The sequence below is a fragment of the Bidens hawaiensis genome, unplaced genomic scaffold (genome assembly GCF_021521415.1).
Source record: "Bidens hawaiensis isolate Kalapana, Puna unplaced genomic scaffold, B.hawaiensis_p1.1 tig00005028_1, whole genome shotgun sequence".
NCBI lineage: Eukaryota > Viridiplantae > Streptophyta > Magnoliopsida > Asterales > Asteraceae > Bidens > Bidens hawaiensis.
The window spans coordinates 1,603,504-1,621,722 of record NW_027491319.1 but is presented as its reverse complement, the minus strand read 5'-3'; the positions used below and the strand labels follow the sequence as shown (position 1 = coordinate 1,621,722).

Below are 18,219 nucleotides of genomic sequence, written 5' to 3'. Positions count from 1 at the left end.
ATGCTGTCTGATTAACGAACCCACTCATCGTAGCTAACTTTTAGTACGCACGTAGGCGAATAGGTTAAAGCAGCTAGCTTGAGGTAAACACATGGCATGATCTGAAGAGGCATATGAAAAAGAAGTGTTATGAAATTTTAATATGATGTTTTATGTTAGGTTTAAAGACAAGATTTGAATGTTTTGTATTGAATAGTTGATGTTTTTATCGTGAAAGTTTTAATTCACTATAATATTTAGAATTGTGTTTATGAGTAAATTCAACGTCCAATGTAAGGCACCTGGACCGGGGCCTTACAAATAGGTCGGAGGCTTGTATGGGTTGTACTATTTGGGAAACCCCCACGCATAGTGACCCTATGTTAGGTAAACCACACTGAGATCTGCGTATCGTTGCGGCATATAACCTACTTTGTTGATTATCTCTTTTAGCAGGGCGATAGTCCGGGACGGTTTAACTTCTAGTATGAGTCAAGCATAGTTGTGCTAGTTGCAGGTTTGATTATGGACTTTATTAATGCGCACCATGCTTTATACTTACATGCACGCAAACTTGCGCGCTTTTATAATCAACTCTTTTATGTGTATGTGACCTAAACTCACAAACTCACCAACTTTTTAGCATACATTCAGATACTATGTGGATAGCAATTTGGATTAACTTTTGTAATGAGAATTCCTAAGGACAGAGGCGTATGCCGAACATGAACATTGAAAATTAAATACCAAGAAAATTAAATACCGAAAATTAAATACCACGGGATTGCAGTGTGTCAGAGAATAAATAGTTATGTAGTTAAACCTCATCATAAATAATTGGTGCAAACGTTGTAAATTATTTTTATCAATAATATTCCGCTGCTTACACTTCATACCAGTTTATCTGTAAAATTACTAGCCCCCGTGAAAGGAAGTGACACCAGTTAACACATGACAATTAATTATAACCTTTTACACTTCTTAATTTTGAATAATTATAGAATAACTCAATTCTTTGGTTGATTACTAGAAAACTTGTTATAGTGTAGTTGTCGTACAAAAAGATATTGCTTTTCTTTTGAAAGTTACTCTACCTGTCATATTATTCAATTCGATTACTTCATCGTCCGGAAAGAGTAAGGAAAAAGACGACGACGACTTTAAAGTAGACCAAGTCTTTAAAAAATGAAAGAAATTATTCAAATGCTTCAACCAACCATCATGAACATTTATGGACATTAACATAAGTTTTAGAATAAAAGTTAAAACTCATAGTAATTCTAGTTTTCAATTAACGACTTGGATATAAAATACTTACCTCAACGCGATGTCTGTCGCTATCCCTGGTATATGTTTTAGAACAAAACGTCTCGCGGACACATGCATTAACTACTAAAGTAATTTTAATGACCGAGGCATAATAATCTATAACACATCCCATCAACTTTGATAATTACCATCATGGCATGTGAAACCAAAATTATAATCTTTAGTGTACCATCAATTTCGACAACCTACACTTCATAAATAAAGACTAGGACGAAGACTTTAAAGTTGACGTGGTCCTTTTTTAATAAAAAGTATCAAAGTGCATCAACGTACCAACCACCACGAACATTCGTTGCAAATGTTTACACATTTCTACCCACTTATATAATACAAGTCTATATATAAGACTCACATTCCATCATCTTCAACATCAACAAGAACACCTGACAAATCAAGAAGAAATATGAGCAAAATCATGTAGGTTTTATTCGTATATATATATATATATATATATATATATATATATATATATATATATATCTTGTTAGTTAATTTTATTGATAGTTTACAGCAATTAATGGAATTCTTCTTTTGATCCAAAAACAACTTTCAGGTTTAGCAGTGAAGTCGAGCTTGCCAAGTTTCTTGGCTGCATCGATATCATTCGAGATGCCTATGAAACAATTTCAAAGACGACTCCGACTTATGAACTTCACACCACTCGTTCTGGAATCAACGTTTTGGCTTTCAAGTGTTCCCCTGAATCTGATTATACAACTCCATTTCTTGAAGAAAAGTTCGATTTAGTTCCATGTGAAAACCTCGAACTTCTTGATATCATTTCCACAAAACTCAGTACCAACCCTGCTGTTGAGCTGTTTAAGCAGCTCGGTGAGAACCTCAGAAAACTCGACTCCTCATTCTCGGTTAATGATGATGCTGTTCGGCTGTTTCAGCAGCTCAGTGACGAACTCGGAAAACTAAACTTTTCATCCTCCAAAAACAAAGATGCTATTAACCTGTTTCAGCAGCTCGCTGAAAACCCTATATTACTCGACTCTCAATCCTCCATTAACAACTCTATTGTTAAGCTGTTTAACTTTAAGCAGTTTGGTGCCAACCTCAAAAAACTCGAATATTCATTCTTCATTACCAAACCTGTAGTTGTGCTGTTTCAGAAGCTCGGTGACGACCTCAGAAAACTCAACTCTTCATCCGCCATTGTTGAGGTGTTTAAAAAGCTCGGTGACGAACTGATTAAACTCAACTCTTCGTTCTCCGTTAACAACGCTGCTGTTGAGCTGTTTCAGCAGCTCAGTGACGACCTCAGAGAACTGGAAAAGAAGTTATGTGTATGTGCTTAATTATAGCAGAATAGCGATCAAGATCAAGTGAAACTTAGTCCTTAATTATTTGTTTAAATCTTATTTTTCAGCATATAAATTCCTCTTTGATCATTACTGGATCGGGTCTTGGTGGATACCTTGCAATTCTTTCGACTCTATGCCTGCACCATGCCATAGATGTGGAGGAATCAAATGGTAATAACAAAACCAAAAGGCCGATCTGCATAACTTTCGGTTGCCCCCTTGTTGGTGATGCCGTTCTGCAACGTGCCATCGCAGAACGCCCACGATGGAAATCTAGTATTCTGAATGTGGTCGTAAAGAGGGATCCTGTTGCTAGTTTTCTCTCATCAAATACTCTATACAATCCCCTCGGTACCTTCTTGTTTTGTGCGGAATCAGGTGGTCACACGGCTTTTGAAGATCAAGATTCGATTATGTCGGTTCTTGATGTCATAAAGTCATCAAATGAAGGTAACTCACAAATTTATGATTACACGAATGTTTTGAGTTTGATAAGAAGGAAGGTATTGTACCGTGGGGTTTCTGAGTTGGGCGAATTCAACTTGAATTCGTTGAGGGCGGGAATCACATTGCAATTGAAGGAAGTCAATGTGTTGAATAATATAACGAATGGTCAAATTGGGGAAATGGAAAAGAAACATACGGATATGATTAGAAGGAAGAATTTCGTGAGTGCTTATGATCCTTCAAAGAAGCTAAATGAAATGAAGATAAGTTTGACATATATGGAATGGTACATGAAGACTAGGAAATCAACAGGGGGTTACTATGATAGCTACAAGAATCCAAGAACAAAAGACGAAATAGAGAGCACACAAAAAATTGTACTTCATCAAGGACGTCTTAACCAGTATTGGAAGAAGACAGTTGAAGAGAAGGACAAAATGCCACAAAAAGAAGGAGCCAAGTTACGTAAGCGCTGGCTACTTGGGGGGAACAACTACAGAAAGATAGTCGAGCCACTTGATATAGCCGAATACTACAAAAAGGGCGGTATAGACTATATAAATAATAGATCAAACCACTATAAGTTGTTAGAGACGTGGTTCGATGAAGACAAGAAGGTTTTAGAATCAAGTGAAGTGAGAAGGAGCGAAGCTGCTAGTCTTACTGAGGATTCTTGTTTTTGGGCACGTGTGGAGGAGGCATTGAGAGATTTAGCGAATGGAGGGACGATCGACGCTGAAGAGAATTTTGAGGCATATTTGATGGGCGAGATAGAAAACTACTCCGTGTCACCGGATATATTCTTGCCGGGGAGTAGTTTAATGACATGGTGGGATAAGTACAAGGCACACAAAGGAAGTGCATATGCTTCTGAGTTTGCTCAATACATGAACAATAAGAGCTACAGTTCATATCAGTGCGATTAAGAATCATGAAAATGACCTCAAGTTTATCAGGTTTGGTTACTAATGCATTAAAATAAATTACGAGCTGTTTGTGTGTTTGAACTTGAATGTATTTTCCTTTTTAAATGGTTTGGTTGTCATAGCGTAATATGTAATTAATCTTGTTGGATTGAGTATGGAAAAATGTGTTTTACCTCCTAGTCTCTTACGGGAGACCTTATTTTACTCGAACTTTGCTTCTTTATGTCACAAGGTAAAGAGTCACCAAATCTTTAACCATGATGATATAATGTACCTTTTTCAACGACACAGAAATTGTCTTGAATTTCGCACTTTTACATATTATTTGCTAGTTTGGTGTAAGGATTATTTTTTTTTGAGGAATAATTCACAATGAAATTCATTAGTTCTGAGAGTCATATGGAATATTTGTTGTATATATTCCAATATAATTTAACTATATTTAGAGCCTGTGTAATACACGAGATTATCCAAATTATCAAATTACAAGTAAAGCAAAGAATTACATAACATATGTAAAAAAATGCATTACATTTATGTTTGTATCTATACTTTGTGTACAAATGATTTTATTTATATTACAAAATGATTTTTTAAATGAATTTAATAAAAAATACGTACAAAAACGTACCCGAGAACATTCCTTTTCTTGAAACTTTTATTGTCAATATCATATATGTATAATTGTAAGAATTCCTGAAGAAGACTTCTCATACAATAGAATTTCTAACCACCCGAACTATAAACCGAATGAGCGTTACCTTTATTGATATATTTATAAATTTGCAACACATAGAATGAAATGAGAACATTAAATTATAATGACGGATGTTCTTCAAGAACTATGTTTTTCTGAGCTATAACATGAAAAAGATTTTGATAAATTTCAGGGGGCTTCTCGACTTTGCTATAATGACAATATAAAAATTAGCATGTTAACCCATTCAATTTTTTGAATATTTTGCTTTTTTTGAGCATAATTTTGCATAACATGTTTTCCATAAGAAACAGTTAATGCTGACAAATTTTTCAAAGTAGATAAAAATTAGAAGCACTGATATGCATGGGGGCGGCATTTATGAAGTGCTCACTATGTTTTCTTAAATTTTAATAGTCGAAGGATAAATAGTTAAGTTGCCAAATCTCGAACCTTTTGATTATTTCCCAAAATGTCCTTGAAAATACATTTGAAACCCGAATCATATTTAAAATTCTAACTTTCATATGTTTGACATTTTCAAGTCAATACTTTGAACCCGTAAAAATTTGACGTAAATCTATTTGTATTCTCAAACTTTTAAAAATACTCAAATTTCATATTTTTGACCTGTAACAAATTTTGACACAAATATATTTAACTTGTACAAAAAAAATATATTTACCAACTTTTAACTGTATAAATAAAATTTAAGTTTAACAAAGCCCGAACAATCCTTCATAAAAAATCAATACTTTTTTTCAATCTTTAACAAACATGGTTTGTTAATTTTTGGATTTCATCAAGTATTTTGGAATATAAAATAAAATAATATGTTAATATTTATTTTTATAAAAATATATAGATATAATATAAATATAATGTAAAAGGAAAGTAAATATGACATATATTTTGGTCAATTAAGTTTTGGAGGGAAAAATGTTGTGAGATTTAACCACAAATTGACATGTGTCACAGTTATTTTCTTTTATTAGAATAGGTAGATATGGTTAAAAAATATGATGCATAATTCAACGCGTATACGTACATTAGATTAAGAAGTGTGCAAAATAGCATCCTCACATGAAACGTGTAAAATAATCACATAATTTAGTACATGTAACGATATATCTTGAATTCTTGATGTCTAATGGCTTAAACTAACGGATTACAAATTAACAAAAAAAAATAAGTATCGGTTGGTCCCTTGTTGCCACCTAAACCTATAAAATAAGACGTAAAAGATTAATCACTGGTCAAACTTTATAAAAATGAAAGGGTAATTACCATCATTATATTCTATATATTGTTAACATTGTTTCCCTTATGAATATTTGTTACGGAAGGTTTTTGCTGTGTTTTAGAGATTCTTACAAGAGAGGAAAGAGAAGGAAAATAAGGAATGCAAAAAATTAATGGTGTCCCCAAGTTTCATTTAAGGAAGGAAAAAATAAACAGGGTGTTCCCGAGTTCATTAAAAGAAAGAAAAGGAGGGGGGGAGTGAAAACGAATAGTAAATAAGAGAATTTGTATCTTTTCAAGTTGAAAAGATTTGAAGGAAAGACAACTGGAAAGAAAGAGGAGATGCTAAAAAAAGAGAAAACAAAAAAAACTTTCTTTTCATTCACTTTCTTTTCGTAGATGAACTTGGGAACAAAGCAGCATAATACATCTTCATGTATAAAAATCCTACAAGTTATAACTATGGACTTGGCCCAAAAGATGAGGACCTTGCTCGGATTGTTTTCAATTTGGTTTCAAGTTCTTTATCAAACTAGGCTTGTTATGATTATGAACTTTTGCTTGAGATCAAATTCGATAGGACTTAAATCGAACAAGGTCAAGTAAAGTTTGAAATATTATATTCATCTTCACTCGATTTGAATAGATAACACGGTTTTTTTATTATTGTTGATATTGTTATTGTGATTGTTTTATTATTATCTATATCTATATTACATAAAAAACATATAAATATTATATGGTGCGGCGACGTTCAAGACCCAGGCAAACATTACTACTGATCTTAGGCAACCTTAACCTTCAATTGCAATCAATCCGACAAAGACTTCATTTTTAGTTGCAGATGTGAGTTCGTCTAGTCTAGTATAATTTTATTCGGAGTATTATTGCTGAGTGTGGCGTTGATTCTGATAAGGTAGTTGCATTTCTATTTCTTTTTTTTTAATTTTAGTTTAATAAAATGTGGTGTTATGAGATTGAGTTCAATTGTTTATTGGTATGCATTCGGGAATTGGTAACCTAAAAAGCACATTTTGTTTAATTATATGTTGCTATGCTAATAATAACATTCGTTTAATTGTCATCATGTAGAATCCAATTAGTGATAATGGAATAGAGGCAAATCATACATTGATTCAGGTCTGTGTGTGTGGTTGCATCCCAAAATTCAACATTTAAAAAGTTGGTGTCAAATTTGCCATAGGAATTTCTACATGTAATGATATAGGTAAAGTAAGTGGTGTTGAGGGAGATGTTCTGAAACCTTTCACTAGGTACTTGCTTCTAAACCTACTATCTTCATTGGAGTGTGACTGCCCGTTTTGCTGAATTGCTTGACGTCTTCATCTGACCTGAAACATATTTTATATGCCATCTCTCAACACTTGGTTTGCAAGTGAAATTGATCACAAGATGAGTCGTTCAAAGGCGGAACGTCATCGTCAGCTGTTACCGCAAGTTGCAGAGACTTGTATGAAGTTTTGCGTGTTTCAAGAGGTTCTTCTGATCACGAGATTGAATCTGCTTACAAGAAACTTGCTTTGGAATTATTCCACAACAATCTATCTCTTAAATGAAAGTCAAAGCATTTTTGTCAAACGTTTGGGAAACGATTAGAAAATTAAGCGGTTTACTCGAAGTTTTCAAAAATGCAACTACTTAGTTTCGGGAGTTTATTACCCAACGATTCCTTTGGTTCTTCACCAAATTTAGTTAGTTTTTCTCAAACAAAACGATTTTGAATATGTCGATCCAAATTACGATGATATGATAGCTCCATTGAAATTAAAATTACAAAATACTTTGAAGAATTGCTGTCGGTTTTTACTCGTGTCACCACATCAAACTTGACTTTAACTGTTTACGGGGTTGAAACTTTAATCGAAATATTTTGGTATTTGGATTTGCATTTATAAGAAGCTCATTGTGCAACAAAACATATTAAAAAACTTAACACTTCTTTAGAAAACATGCTTGAGTTTTATGCTCTTAAATTTGGTTCAATACCAAACATCTCTAAATCAATGGGTTTTGGAGCAAGATCTCTTCGTCTAGTAACCCAAACATAAGCTTTTATGATGATATAATAAACGATAAAAATTAAAAAAAAGACTTGGGGTAGCGCCTCAATTAATAGTGGGCTAAGCTGGTATGGTGCAACTGATTTTATGTTCACGGCTGATGATTTTGAAAACTTATATATTTTGGGTTGGTGCAAATGGAATTCCAATTCCCTGTGCTTACTGCCATGGCCATGATTTACTAGCATTACAAACTTCTATGGTAGCTTCTAAAAGTACTTTTTCTTTGAGTGGTAGGATTATATCGATACGAAGGGTAAGACTAACACCGAAATCCTTGGAATTGTGCATTTGCTTGAAAGACAACTTAGACACGGCAGATCATAACCAGCATATCTTAAATCTTGAAGGAGAGCTCGACGTTGAAGAAAAACTACACAAAGAAGAGGTGGCAATGAGTATCGCACAACCACTTTTTGAGGAAGAACAAATGTATGATGATTCGGTGTGATCAAGTAGTCTCGAACCGAAACATGGAGACCCGTCAAACAATGAAAATGAGATGGAGAACGAAGAATAAACATTAAACGATGAAGCCAAAGCCCGTACAAAAGAATAAATGATCAACAAAGAGAATAAACGAATGAATTTCATGTCACGACAATTATAAATGTTTATTTTCAAGTTATCTATGTATTATTTGGTAGTAATGATTATGAAAATTTTCTCTTTTTTTTTCAATTAATTATTTTTCTTTTAACTAAAAAGAAGGATCCAGTTACAACAGAGAGGCAGGTAAGCGGGCAATAAGCTGCGCCGCCACCCCCTTTTGAATGACAAAACCGATCCTACTGAAAACAAAGTTATCGTTCTTCGGCGTTGTTGAGTTACTGTGCACGACCCGCTGAACTCCTTTTAAAAACGTAGCAGCATCGGGGACGAGAGACCCAAATGTATCAAAAGCAAAAGGGACAAATGCATGTTGATTCTCAACACATGTCTTCTCGTGCTTAGTAATTTTCCCTACTTCTGCCTTTAGCACCGCCTGTCTAGCAACAAACCTGGTGTCCCTAAAATTATGAAAATATTTAAAAAAATCAATCAAGAATAAGTTTTTTTAATTTATCTGATTTTTCTAGTTTACTTATAGGAAATTTCTAGATTTTTTCAACTTATAAAAAAGGGTTTTTATAAACGGTTCAGTTAATACCAAACCCGTTATACCGGTTAGGGTTTTCTCCATGGAAAATCATGTAGTACCCAACCCGATTATCCGGTTATCGATTAATGAACACCTAGGTGAAAGTCAAAAATTATTTGAGCCACTGGCGTGAACCCAACCCAATAAGGGAAACTCCAAGCCCATTTAATAAGTTCAAAGATCCATGAGTACAACGTGTGGGACCGGACTTTGACCCGCCTAAACAAAAAGAACAACCTAGAAGCCTTCAAGCCGACGTAGTGTCTTACGCCCCAAGCCAATCCAAACCTTTATAACTTATATATTCCCCCCAAAATCCCCAATTCATCATCATTATCCAACTCACAAATTTCACTTTCTTCAATTCTAACATTTAAATTATTCCCCAAGCTACCTCAATCTTAATATCCATGGGTGGAGGCACAGAAGCCTTTCCAGATTTAGGCAAACACTGCCAGCTTTCCGATTGCAAACAACTCGATTTCCTCCCGTTTAAATGTGACGGTTGTCGCAAGGTAAATTATTATTAGAGTTTGAGTATTATATTGTTACCATCGTCACGAGATATTTTATTATCTTATTGTATAGTATATATAGTTAGATTAATAATACATAACACCCAGGGACGGATTTATACACATGAGTACCGGGTCAAACGAACCAGGTGTTTTTCGAACCGTAGTGGAGCATTTAATAGCGACTTTTTTAGCGAACCATGTGTTTTCTGGGCTGAACCATATATATAATTTGTTTCAAATATATACATAAATCATATACTGGCTTAGTGGCAAGGCGTGCATTGTGTTTGAGTGCAGACCCGGGTTCGAGTCTCACACAACCTTATTTTTTTTTGCCTTTTTCTTTTGTGCTCTATTACCTTTATACACCTTTCTTAAAAACCCTAAACACCCCCAATTTCCCTCCCTGCTCCACCTCTACCGCTTCTGCGTAGAGAAAGAAAGAAGGAGGTGCTATTAAAACTCAAAACAAAATATAAACAAGAGATCCACCATTGGGAACTTTTGTCGAGCACCTTAAATGCACTGCAAAACCTTACATAAGACCCGCTGCGCTGCCGGTGCCAGATCAGACGGTCAACATTGACACATTGTGCACGAGAACTCTTCGATTTCTACTTACCAGAAACTCGCCGTCGCCGATACCCTCCGCGTTCAGGTGCGTTCCCGCCCCTTTTGTAGTTCGTTAGTTAACCCTGAGAAAAATTGATGTGGGTAATTGTCAAATTCCAGATTTTTTTGATGCCAAATTTCCACCATGAATCTTATACTATTTTTCACTAGTTGTCGATTTTTCATTATAATTCAGAGGTTCAATACAATTTCAAAACCTACTAGAATGAGACTTTTGATGATTGAGTGTTCAAAAAAGATGTTAGTTTTTTAGGGCTTTGAATTTTATTTTTGCTTTTACAGAACTTAAATTTGATAGATTATGGACCGTTTTTTATCGAGAAGGCCACGAGACCCTTCACCATCTAGTAGTAATAATCTGGCAAGAGTCGAATTGGATGATCTTCCATGGGATCCTTCAGATCGAAAGCCGATTTCATCATATCATCCTAATCAAAAAGATGAAATTAGAAGAACATATTTGCTAAGAGGGCCATGTGGCCCATGTCAACCTATTGGGCATAATTTTCCGCAACGAGATTTTAGTGGAAACAAGAAAACACATTGATTATCCGTTGGTTTATCGTTTAATAAAATTGTCACTAGTTCTACCGGTTGCAACGGCTAGTGTTGAAAGAAGTTTTTCTTCAATGAAGCATGTGAAGACGGAACTACGTAATAGGATGGGTGACGGGTACATGAATGATTCTTGCATTTGCTACATTGAAAGAGAGTTTTTACTACAAGTTTCGATCGAAGATGTAATGCAACGCTTTCAAAAGATGAAAACTCGTAAAGAACAACTATAAGGTTAGTTTTTTTTTTTTATTTCGAAAGATTATCGTTTTTAAGTCCCGTGTTTTTTTAGTTTCTAATGATGATGTTTTTTAGTTATTATATCGTTTTTTATTATATGATTAATCTTACTTGACCCGAACCGTTAAACCAATCCGAATCGTCAACCCGACCCAATTTTTTTATACGCGTTCTTATATATTTAGAGCATCTTAAAATAGCGAACCAGATAAAAAAAAATTCTAAATCCGTCACTGATAACACCTGACCTGACTTAACCGCTTTTAATTTGCAGGTTTTTTGTGTTGAGCATCGATCGTACAAATCCCACGAATGCTCAAACTCCTATCACAACAGCCGAAAAGTTTTGGTTTGCGAAACATGCTCGATGTCAATCGAGATTCCACGAAACATCAAAGGAGAGGTTGAGATTGATTTGCTTCTTACGAAGCATCAGAAATCTGAAGATTGTGATCCGAAAAAGAAGAAGAAGCCAACTTGTGGTGCTAGACGGTGCAAGGAGATTCTTACGTTTTCGAATACAAGTACCTGCAAGTCGTGCCAGAGCAAGTTTTGTTTGAAGCATCGGTTTCAGTCTGATCATGCCTGCAATGGTAACCGAATGCCGGCGGCGGCTGCTGCTGTTCGTGTTGGTGGCCGTGTAACGCCTTTTCTGGTTGCTTTGGCTTCAAGAAACGGTCAGGATTGTGTAAAGAAGAATAATAATGGTTCCGCGTCTGCTTCTAAGCCTTCTACGTCTGTCAAAGCTTATTGAGATTCTTGATCTTGATAATTATGTCCTTTCTCAACATTGTCATAATTTTTTTTCAGATTTACTAAATATTGATGTGATTGTATGATTAATCATTTCAAAAACCTATGGTTTGTCATGTATATTTGTCATATGTGTATATTTACACACAATTATACCTCATATTGCATAATTCTTGTAAATCTGTTGTTTTATGACCAAACTATCCGCTCGATTAACGGAAATGTCAACACGAGTATGTGACAACTACATAAATTAATAAATGAAAAAACTTACAAAATTAATGCACTCAAAAAAGATCATGACATTCTCCCAAAAAGTAATAAAAAAAACAATAAAACCACACTAAACAATTTGAATAGGCTCTTATGTAACTAAAATCGGGCTCGTTCTCTATGCATATTTTGAATTATAAAATTATCTTAAGAAAAACACAATTAAGTAACAATCTATCGTGCTTTTGGCTATAAAAAAGGCCGATTTTGTATATCTTTGTAACTAAACCCATGCATGAGTAGTTGTTTCCATACCCCAACATCGATAAACAAAAAAACTGAGTAACGGTCTTGTAAGGAAATTATAATATTGAATAATGATTTTTTCCATACCCCAACATCGATAAACAAAAAAACTGAGTAACCGTCTTGTAAGGCCTAAACAAATTATAATACTGAATAATGATTTACAAAGTCAAAAGCCCAATGATAACAAATAAAAACTTATCGGATCAAATTAAAGGGTTATTTTGAGTAAATAACTACATAAACAAAATAAAATTGTAAGTAATTTACCTCACTAACCGAAACAACCATACCCGCTAAAAAATTGACCGGTTTAGCTGAATTCGAAGTGCCTGCCACAAAATTTTCATTACCGCCTACATATTTAAAAATTTTAAAAGTTCATACATGTAACATCCTACATTAATGAATAGGTAATAAAAGAACTTGCGTGTTATTATTTAATTAGGTTAGATGATGATAATAATAATAATAATAATAATAATAATAATAATAATAATAGAGTGTGTGCTAAAAAATGGATTAAGGGATGATGATAAGGCTTAGGTTCATGGGCTTGAGGGTATTTAAACACCCATAAATCTCCCTAAAACCCTCATTTCCACCAACCTTGCCTCCATACACACTCAAAAACACATAAACACTCTCCTTCAATCCGGATCCAAATCCGAGCTAAAGGAGGGCAGATTCATGTGTTCAAGCATCACCAAACAACCAGTGAAACATCTAGATTAATGTGTTGAATCAAGTATGAAGCAAAACCGAGCCATAAGAGATACCTTTGTAGTTTAAAGGTCATGTATTTTGTGCCGGTTTGCCAAATGCTTTAGTAGGATGATGAATCGGACCTCATATTGTTATTTACTCAAAAATTCTAATTTCAGTCTCTAAACTTTAAAATTTGGCATTTTTAGCTTAATTCTATAATGGAAATTTATGTGGTGTTACAAGTTCCCCGTCCATGGATACGTGGCTGCTCAAACATTTAATTTCCTTCTAATACTTCTCGAGCCGCGTAACAGCCATTGCTAATGTACGTTACAAATACTCATTGGATAACTATAAAACTTGAAGGGGATTTCCCGGTGCCGTTGCCGGTATATACTTAGGCGAGATTTGCAAAAGAAGAGGCTTACAGATGGAGGGCCTTTTACGAAGATCGTATAAACGGGTACCTTAGAATCAGTTCAAAGTGATGAGTCAAAATTTGTGCTATTGATTTAAACGATTGATTGTATATATACTGATGTTTCATTGTTAATTATTTTATGCTCCTTGTATTTAAACTAAAAATCAATATTAATTTTCTTTATTAATGAAGCACCACTCTAGGAACTATTACATTCAGTTATTGCACCATGTTGAAAATGAAATAAACAAACTGTTGGGATCTACAAATATTGTTGTGAAGGATTATATCTGTAAATATGAATGAACCCAACGACTATCACATATCTGAACTCGGTCTCGTCCTCACTATCATTGAAATTGAAGAATAATGGAAGACGATCACAGAGTTGTCCAAAATAGCATCTACATATCCACCATTATCTCTTTGACCACCCGTCTTAGATCACTCGACAAGTGTTAACTTGATCTAAATAGCATATAAGCATGGAGTGCGGAGTCGTGACCGTGCCCGAAATGCTACCAACGGCAGAAGCACTGGTGCGGATTACAATTTGAGGGGCTAATTGTATTTGATGAGATACAAATTTGTGACAATAGTTGTGTAAATGCTATTTTGCAATGTAATATGTATATTAATAAATTCAAGTTTCAAGTTTCTATAGTTTCATCTGATTTTCGATATCGTTCAATGTTATTCACATATATATAGATTGTATAATAATAATAATAATAATAATAATAATAATAATAATAATAATAATAATAATAATAATTATAAAAAAAGGAAGAAATAATAAAAAGTATAAAGCGCTAATCCCCATATATAGAGCTCAACGTTAGGGATAACGGTCTAACTGCCACGGTAAATACCTACCTTGGCAGATATAGATAACGTCGCAATCTGCAAAGCCTGTTGAGGAGCGTCCTAACCGCCACATAAAGCTCTTAAGGTGGCGTATAGGGATAACGTTGCAACTTTTAACCGCTACGGTAAGAGCTCTACGTGGCGTATACAACTCTCCTGAATTCATTACAAAGCCCGCCCATCCTCCTTCCCGTCCCTCCTTTCATCATAATTCAACTACACCCATGTCCACCCAACCCTCCCACCATGTTTCATCACGATCATATTTCCTTGGCGGACTCATTACTTCAATTAGTCTCCACCACCATATTATTCAAAACACTAAGAACATGTTTAAATCATGGAGTCTGTTATTATTAAAACCATTGTTGGCTGTGTAGCTGTTATTTTGGGGTGACATGCTAGGGGTGGCGTGTCGTGGCCCGGTGGAACTCTTAATTAGTCCACCCATTAAATCCATACGGTGCCGATAAGAGGCACTATAAACTCAAAAAAATTTAACAGAGATGGACCTGAATGGGGTTCATAATCTTTCCTTCAAGGTTTTTGATGACCTGGGTGCCACCAAAAAAATACAACAGTACCGATAATAAGCACTGTAAACTCCGTTGAAACATGGAGTGGGGAGCTGTGTGAAACTAATCAAAATGCCTAAAACTCTGTTGATGAGCTAACTGTATTTGATGAGATACCAATTTGTAACAAAAGGTTGTTGTGTAAATGCTATGTATTATTATTATTATTATTAATCTAAATTTCAAGTTTCTATAATTTCGTCTGATTTTCGTTATCAAATTTTATTTAAGTTTCTATTTTGTAATGAATTACCATCATCATCTTCATCAATATCATCATCATCATTTTCGTCTGACTATTGGTGGTAACCCAAAACATAACTACTAATTTTCTCGAATAATTTAATTACCTGCATAACTCGTAATATTCAACTTTAAAATAAAATATAAATACACAGCATATCTTAACATTTTAGTGAACGTCCTGATATAATATTGTTAAAAAAACCGACTTATTTTAAAATATGTATAATGGTTTTTTGTATGGTTCGCAAACTTATTGTTTTTAAAATGTATTTTTTAATATTTTAAAGAATCATAAATAATATTTATTTAATAAAAAATTTTGTTTGGATTGGGTGTTGATGATGATGACGCTGATGATGATGATGATGATGATGATGATGATGTTAATGTTGATGTTGATGATGATGATATTTATATATATTTTTTACATTATTCATTTATAATATTTATATATTTTTTAAGATTTTAATTTTATTTAACGTAAGAAAGTTAATAATATATTTAAGATTTGATGATGAAAGGGTTTCACAAATAAATAAGATGTTTTGACCCTGTTTAAAAACCTATTTGGGTTTGGTGAGAGTACCCATGACCCGATTATTAATAATATCTGAGTATGGTGAGACCCATACCCGTGAATTCGGGTCATATGCATGAGAAGCCTCAATTTACAAATAAAGCAACATGATGGCTTGAGAGAATGTAGAAATGTTTCGTTTATATGTACTTAAGATAAGATAAGACATGTGAATTAATTAAGCAGATTCATGTGATTTCTTTTTTGGAAGTATGTTGTTGCCGGACACTAAATTTGTTTACTTAAAACTTTATGAGAGCTTAATTGTCTAGGCTTAATCACCACTAGCACTTCCAAATTGGAGTATCGTCAATATAGGTTATAGTAGTTTCTCTTAATAACGTCTATTTAGTTAGTTATGGTTTAGTTTCACACAGCACTAGACAAAACAATATTCGCCTTGGTGCAATTATGTCCATACTCGCCAGCTAGAATGAAGATGCAAAATCATGCAAAACATATAATTCAAACTCACAAATATATATATATATATAAAATCAGTTATTACAGTTACAACACGACGCATCATCATCGACTGCTTATTACACAAGTATACAAAAACTGAAATACACACGTAACAAGGATATATATGAGCACACCTATATGTTATTAAGTTACTTACTTATTAAGTCCATATAAAGCTTTAATGCCTTGAATATCATCTTCATTCAAACCTTTTACCTCTCCACTAGGGAGACTAGGGTACATTATAGCACTTTCATATTGACTATGGCGCAACCCAAGTAGATGGCCTATTTCATGAATAGCCACCGTCTCTAAATCATAGGCACCGGAAACCGCCCCTGGTCCAGCGGACCATTTCTTTTCTGCATTGTAGTGAAATCTCCCATTAGTTGGCGGAAAAGCATGAGCCAGATCATTGTCATCGAAGTCTGCATCTCCATGGACCCTACTTAGAAATCTAATCTTTAAGTCAGCCCTATTGAAATCATAAACTCTTGAAAATGTGAAGTAACCGGATGCAGAAGCCCATTTATTGAAAGCACGAACAACAGGAGGTACATATGGATTTGGATAATTCGAGCCAAATGCGTAGGTGAGGCGGCTTTTACCTGCAGGCCATCTAGGGCTGCCTTGGAAGAATGAATAATGAGATACGATGTTTAACAACTTTGTTCCGTGTATGTGACTACCTTTCTTATCAGGTTGTCCACAACGAGGCATGATCATTTGTGAAACAGTGGGCCCATCTAAAGTGCCAGAAGCATTGAGATGGTAAAAGTTTTGATAGCTTTTGAGGGCGGTCTCAAGCTCATCATCAAACTCATCATCTTCGGCGTTGACGTGGTTAGGAGTGTGTCGGTAATTTAGGTAACCAAAACGGGCAAGGTACAATTTGAGGTCATGGAGGCCTTGCACTTTGCCCGTACCCTTGTGACAGCCTTGAAGGCGTTTGAGTGTGTCAAGATCGTACTTAGCGTTGCAAAGAGACAAGAGAAAGAACAATGCAAAGAAAAAGGGTAAGAAAGTAATGAGTTTGGATGCCATATTAATTTCTTTGTATTCTTGGTATATAATTTCTAAGCTACATGCAGGGGTATTTATAGTGGTAAAATTCTGGTTATCTCGAATACTATCTACATTTAATTGGATATTTTATGATTTACGAAGACTAAATAAATACATTTTACTTGACAAAGTCATTAGCGTATTCCACGGTCGGTATATTTTCCACACTAACATTTAAGTAGTTTCACATCAATGTTTTTCTATGGTCGAAAACTGAAACTATATGAAAAGTTAACAAAGGGGAGTTTTTTCAATTATTTTGTCCTTCCCGCAATTTAAATACTCTGATTTAAAGAATAAAGAAGCATATCAACCCAGCATAGGCTACGTCGGACAGGTGTAAGCTATAAGCCAAAAAATGCTTGGGTTGCTTCCAATTGTGAAGTGTAAAGCCTTTAATTGATTTGCTCTATATAATATTTAATCCATGTATTTCCAACATATACGCGACAGATGTTCCATCGGTAACAGGCACAGCCATCAATTCCCTAAAAAGTCCTGTTTGGTATCTTATCGAATTAAAAAGCCCGAATACCGAGGGAATGCCGACGGAATATTAGATCCATATCGACGATCACCTGATAAATAAGGGGAGTCTTATCATAAATTAAAAATTTTTCAAAAGATCACTGGCAATGCCTTGAAAATTTTGAACAAAATTTATATAAAAAATAGAATTTGATGGAGTTCGTTGGTAAACCATCACTTATCTGTCGATAATACTCGAAAGAGTGTTGTCAAAATGTCAACGGAAATGTGAACGAACGTTAAAAGAAACCAAGAGATAAATATCGAGCAAACAAGTTATGGGGTTCGAATCACTTATTACAACTATGACCAAAACCATGGAATATGCCATTGACTTATACTATGTATGATTTATGTAAGGTACTGGGTTCACCCCGCGCGTTGCAGTAGGGACTGC

At 34.5% G+C, this 18,219-nt stretch overlaps 3 protein-coding genes across 3 annotated transcripts; 2 read left to right on the top strand and 1 right to left on the bottom strand.

The window, feature by feature from the left end:
- The first annotated feature begins 1,680 nt into the window (after positions 1–1,680).
- LOC143628572 (senescence-associated carboxylesterase 101-like) lies at positions 1,681–4,296 on the top strand. The gene is made up of 4 exons (XM_077098128.1): positions 1,681–1,725; positions 1,862–2,095; positions 2,507–2,600; positions 2,684–4,296. Exons 1-4 carry the CDS (start codon positions 1,712–1,714, stop codon positions 3,989–3,991), a joined length of 1,650 nt encoding a protein of 549 aa, XP_076954243.1. The 5' UTR covers positions 1,681–1,711; the 3' UTR covers positions 3,992–4,296.
- Positions 4,297–9,535: 5,239 nt separating this feature from the next.
- Positions 9,536–11,967, top strand: LOC143628571 (zinc finger AN1 domain-containing stress-associated protein 12-like). The gene is made up of 2 exons (XM_077098127.1): positions 9,536–9,667; positions 11,373–11,967. Exons 1-2 carry the CDS (start codon positions 9,563–9,565, stop codon positions 11,850–11,852), a joined length of 585 nt encoding a protein of 194 aa, XP_076954242.1. The 5' UTR covers positions 9,536–9,562; the 3' UTR covers positions 11,853–11,967.
- Positions 11,968–16,225: 4,258 nt separating this feature from the next.
- LOC143628569 (metalloendoproteinase 5-MMP-like) lies at positions 16,226–17,297 on the bottom strand. Its single transcript, XM_077098126.1, has one exon. It carries the CDS (start codon positions 17,271–17,273, stop codon positions 16,383–16,385), a length of 891 nt encoding a protein of 296 aa, XP_076954241.1. The 5' UTR covers positions 17,274–17,297; the 3' UTR covers positions 16,226–16,382.
- Positions 17,298–18,219: the final 922 nt, after the last annotated feature.

Excerpts from the sequence above, each read along its gene's own strand:
- LOC143628571 (XM_077098127.1), top strand. The coding sequence starts at position 9,563 with ATGGGTGGAGGCACAGAAGCCTTTCCAGATTTAGGCAAACACTGCCAG. Across the intron at positions 9,668-11,372 it reads AATGTGACGGTTGTCGCAAG|GTTTTTTGTGTTGAGCATCG; the intron begins GTAAATTATTAT and ends TTTAATTTGCAG.
- LOC143628569 (XM_077098126.1), bottom strand. The coding sequence starts at position 17,273 with ATGGCATCCAAACTCATTACTTTCTTACCCTTTTTCTTTGCATTGTTC.
- LOC143628572 (XM_077098128.1), top strand. Across the intron at positions 2,096-2,506 it reads CTTCTTGATATCATTTCCAC|TAAACTCAACTCTTCGTTCT; the intron begins AAAACTCAGTAC and ends TGACGAACTGAT. Across the intron at positions 2,601-2,683 it reads AACTGGAAAAGAAGTTATGT|CATATAAATTCCTCTTTGAT; the intron begins GTATGTGCTTAA and ends CTTATTTTTCAG.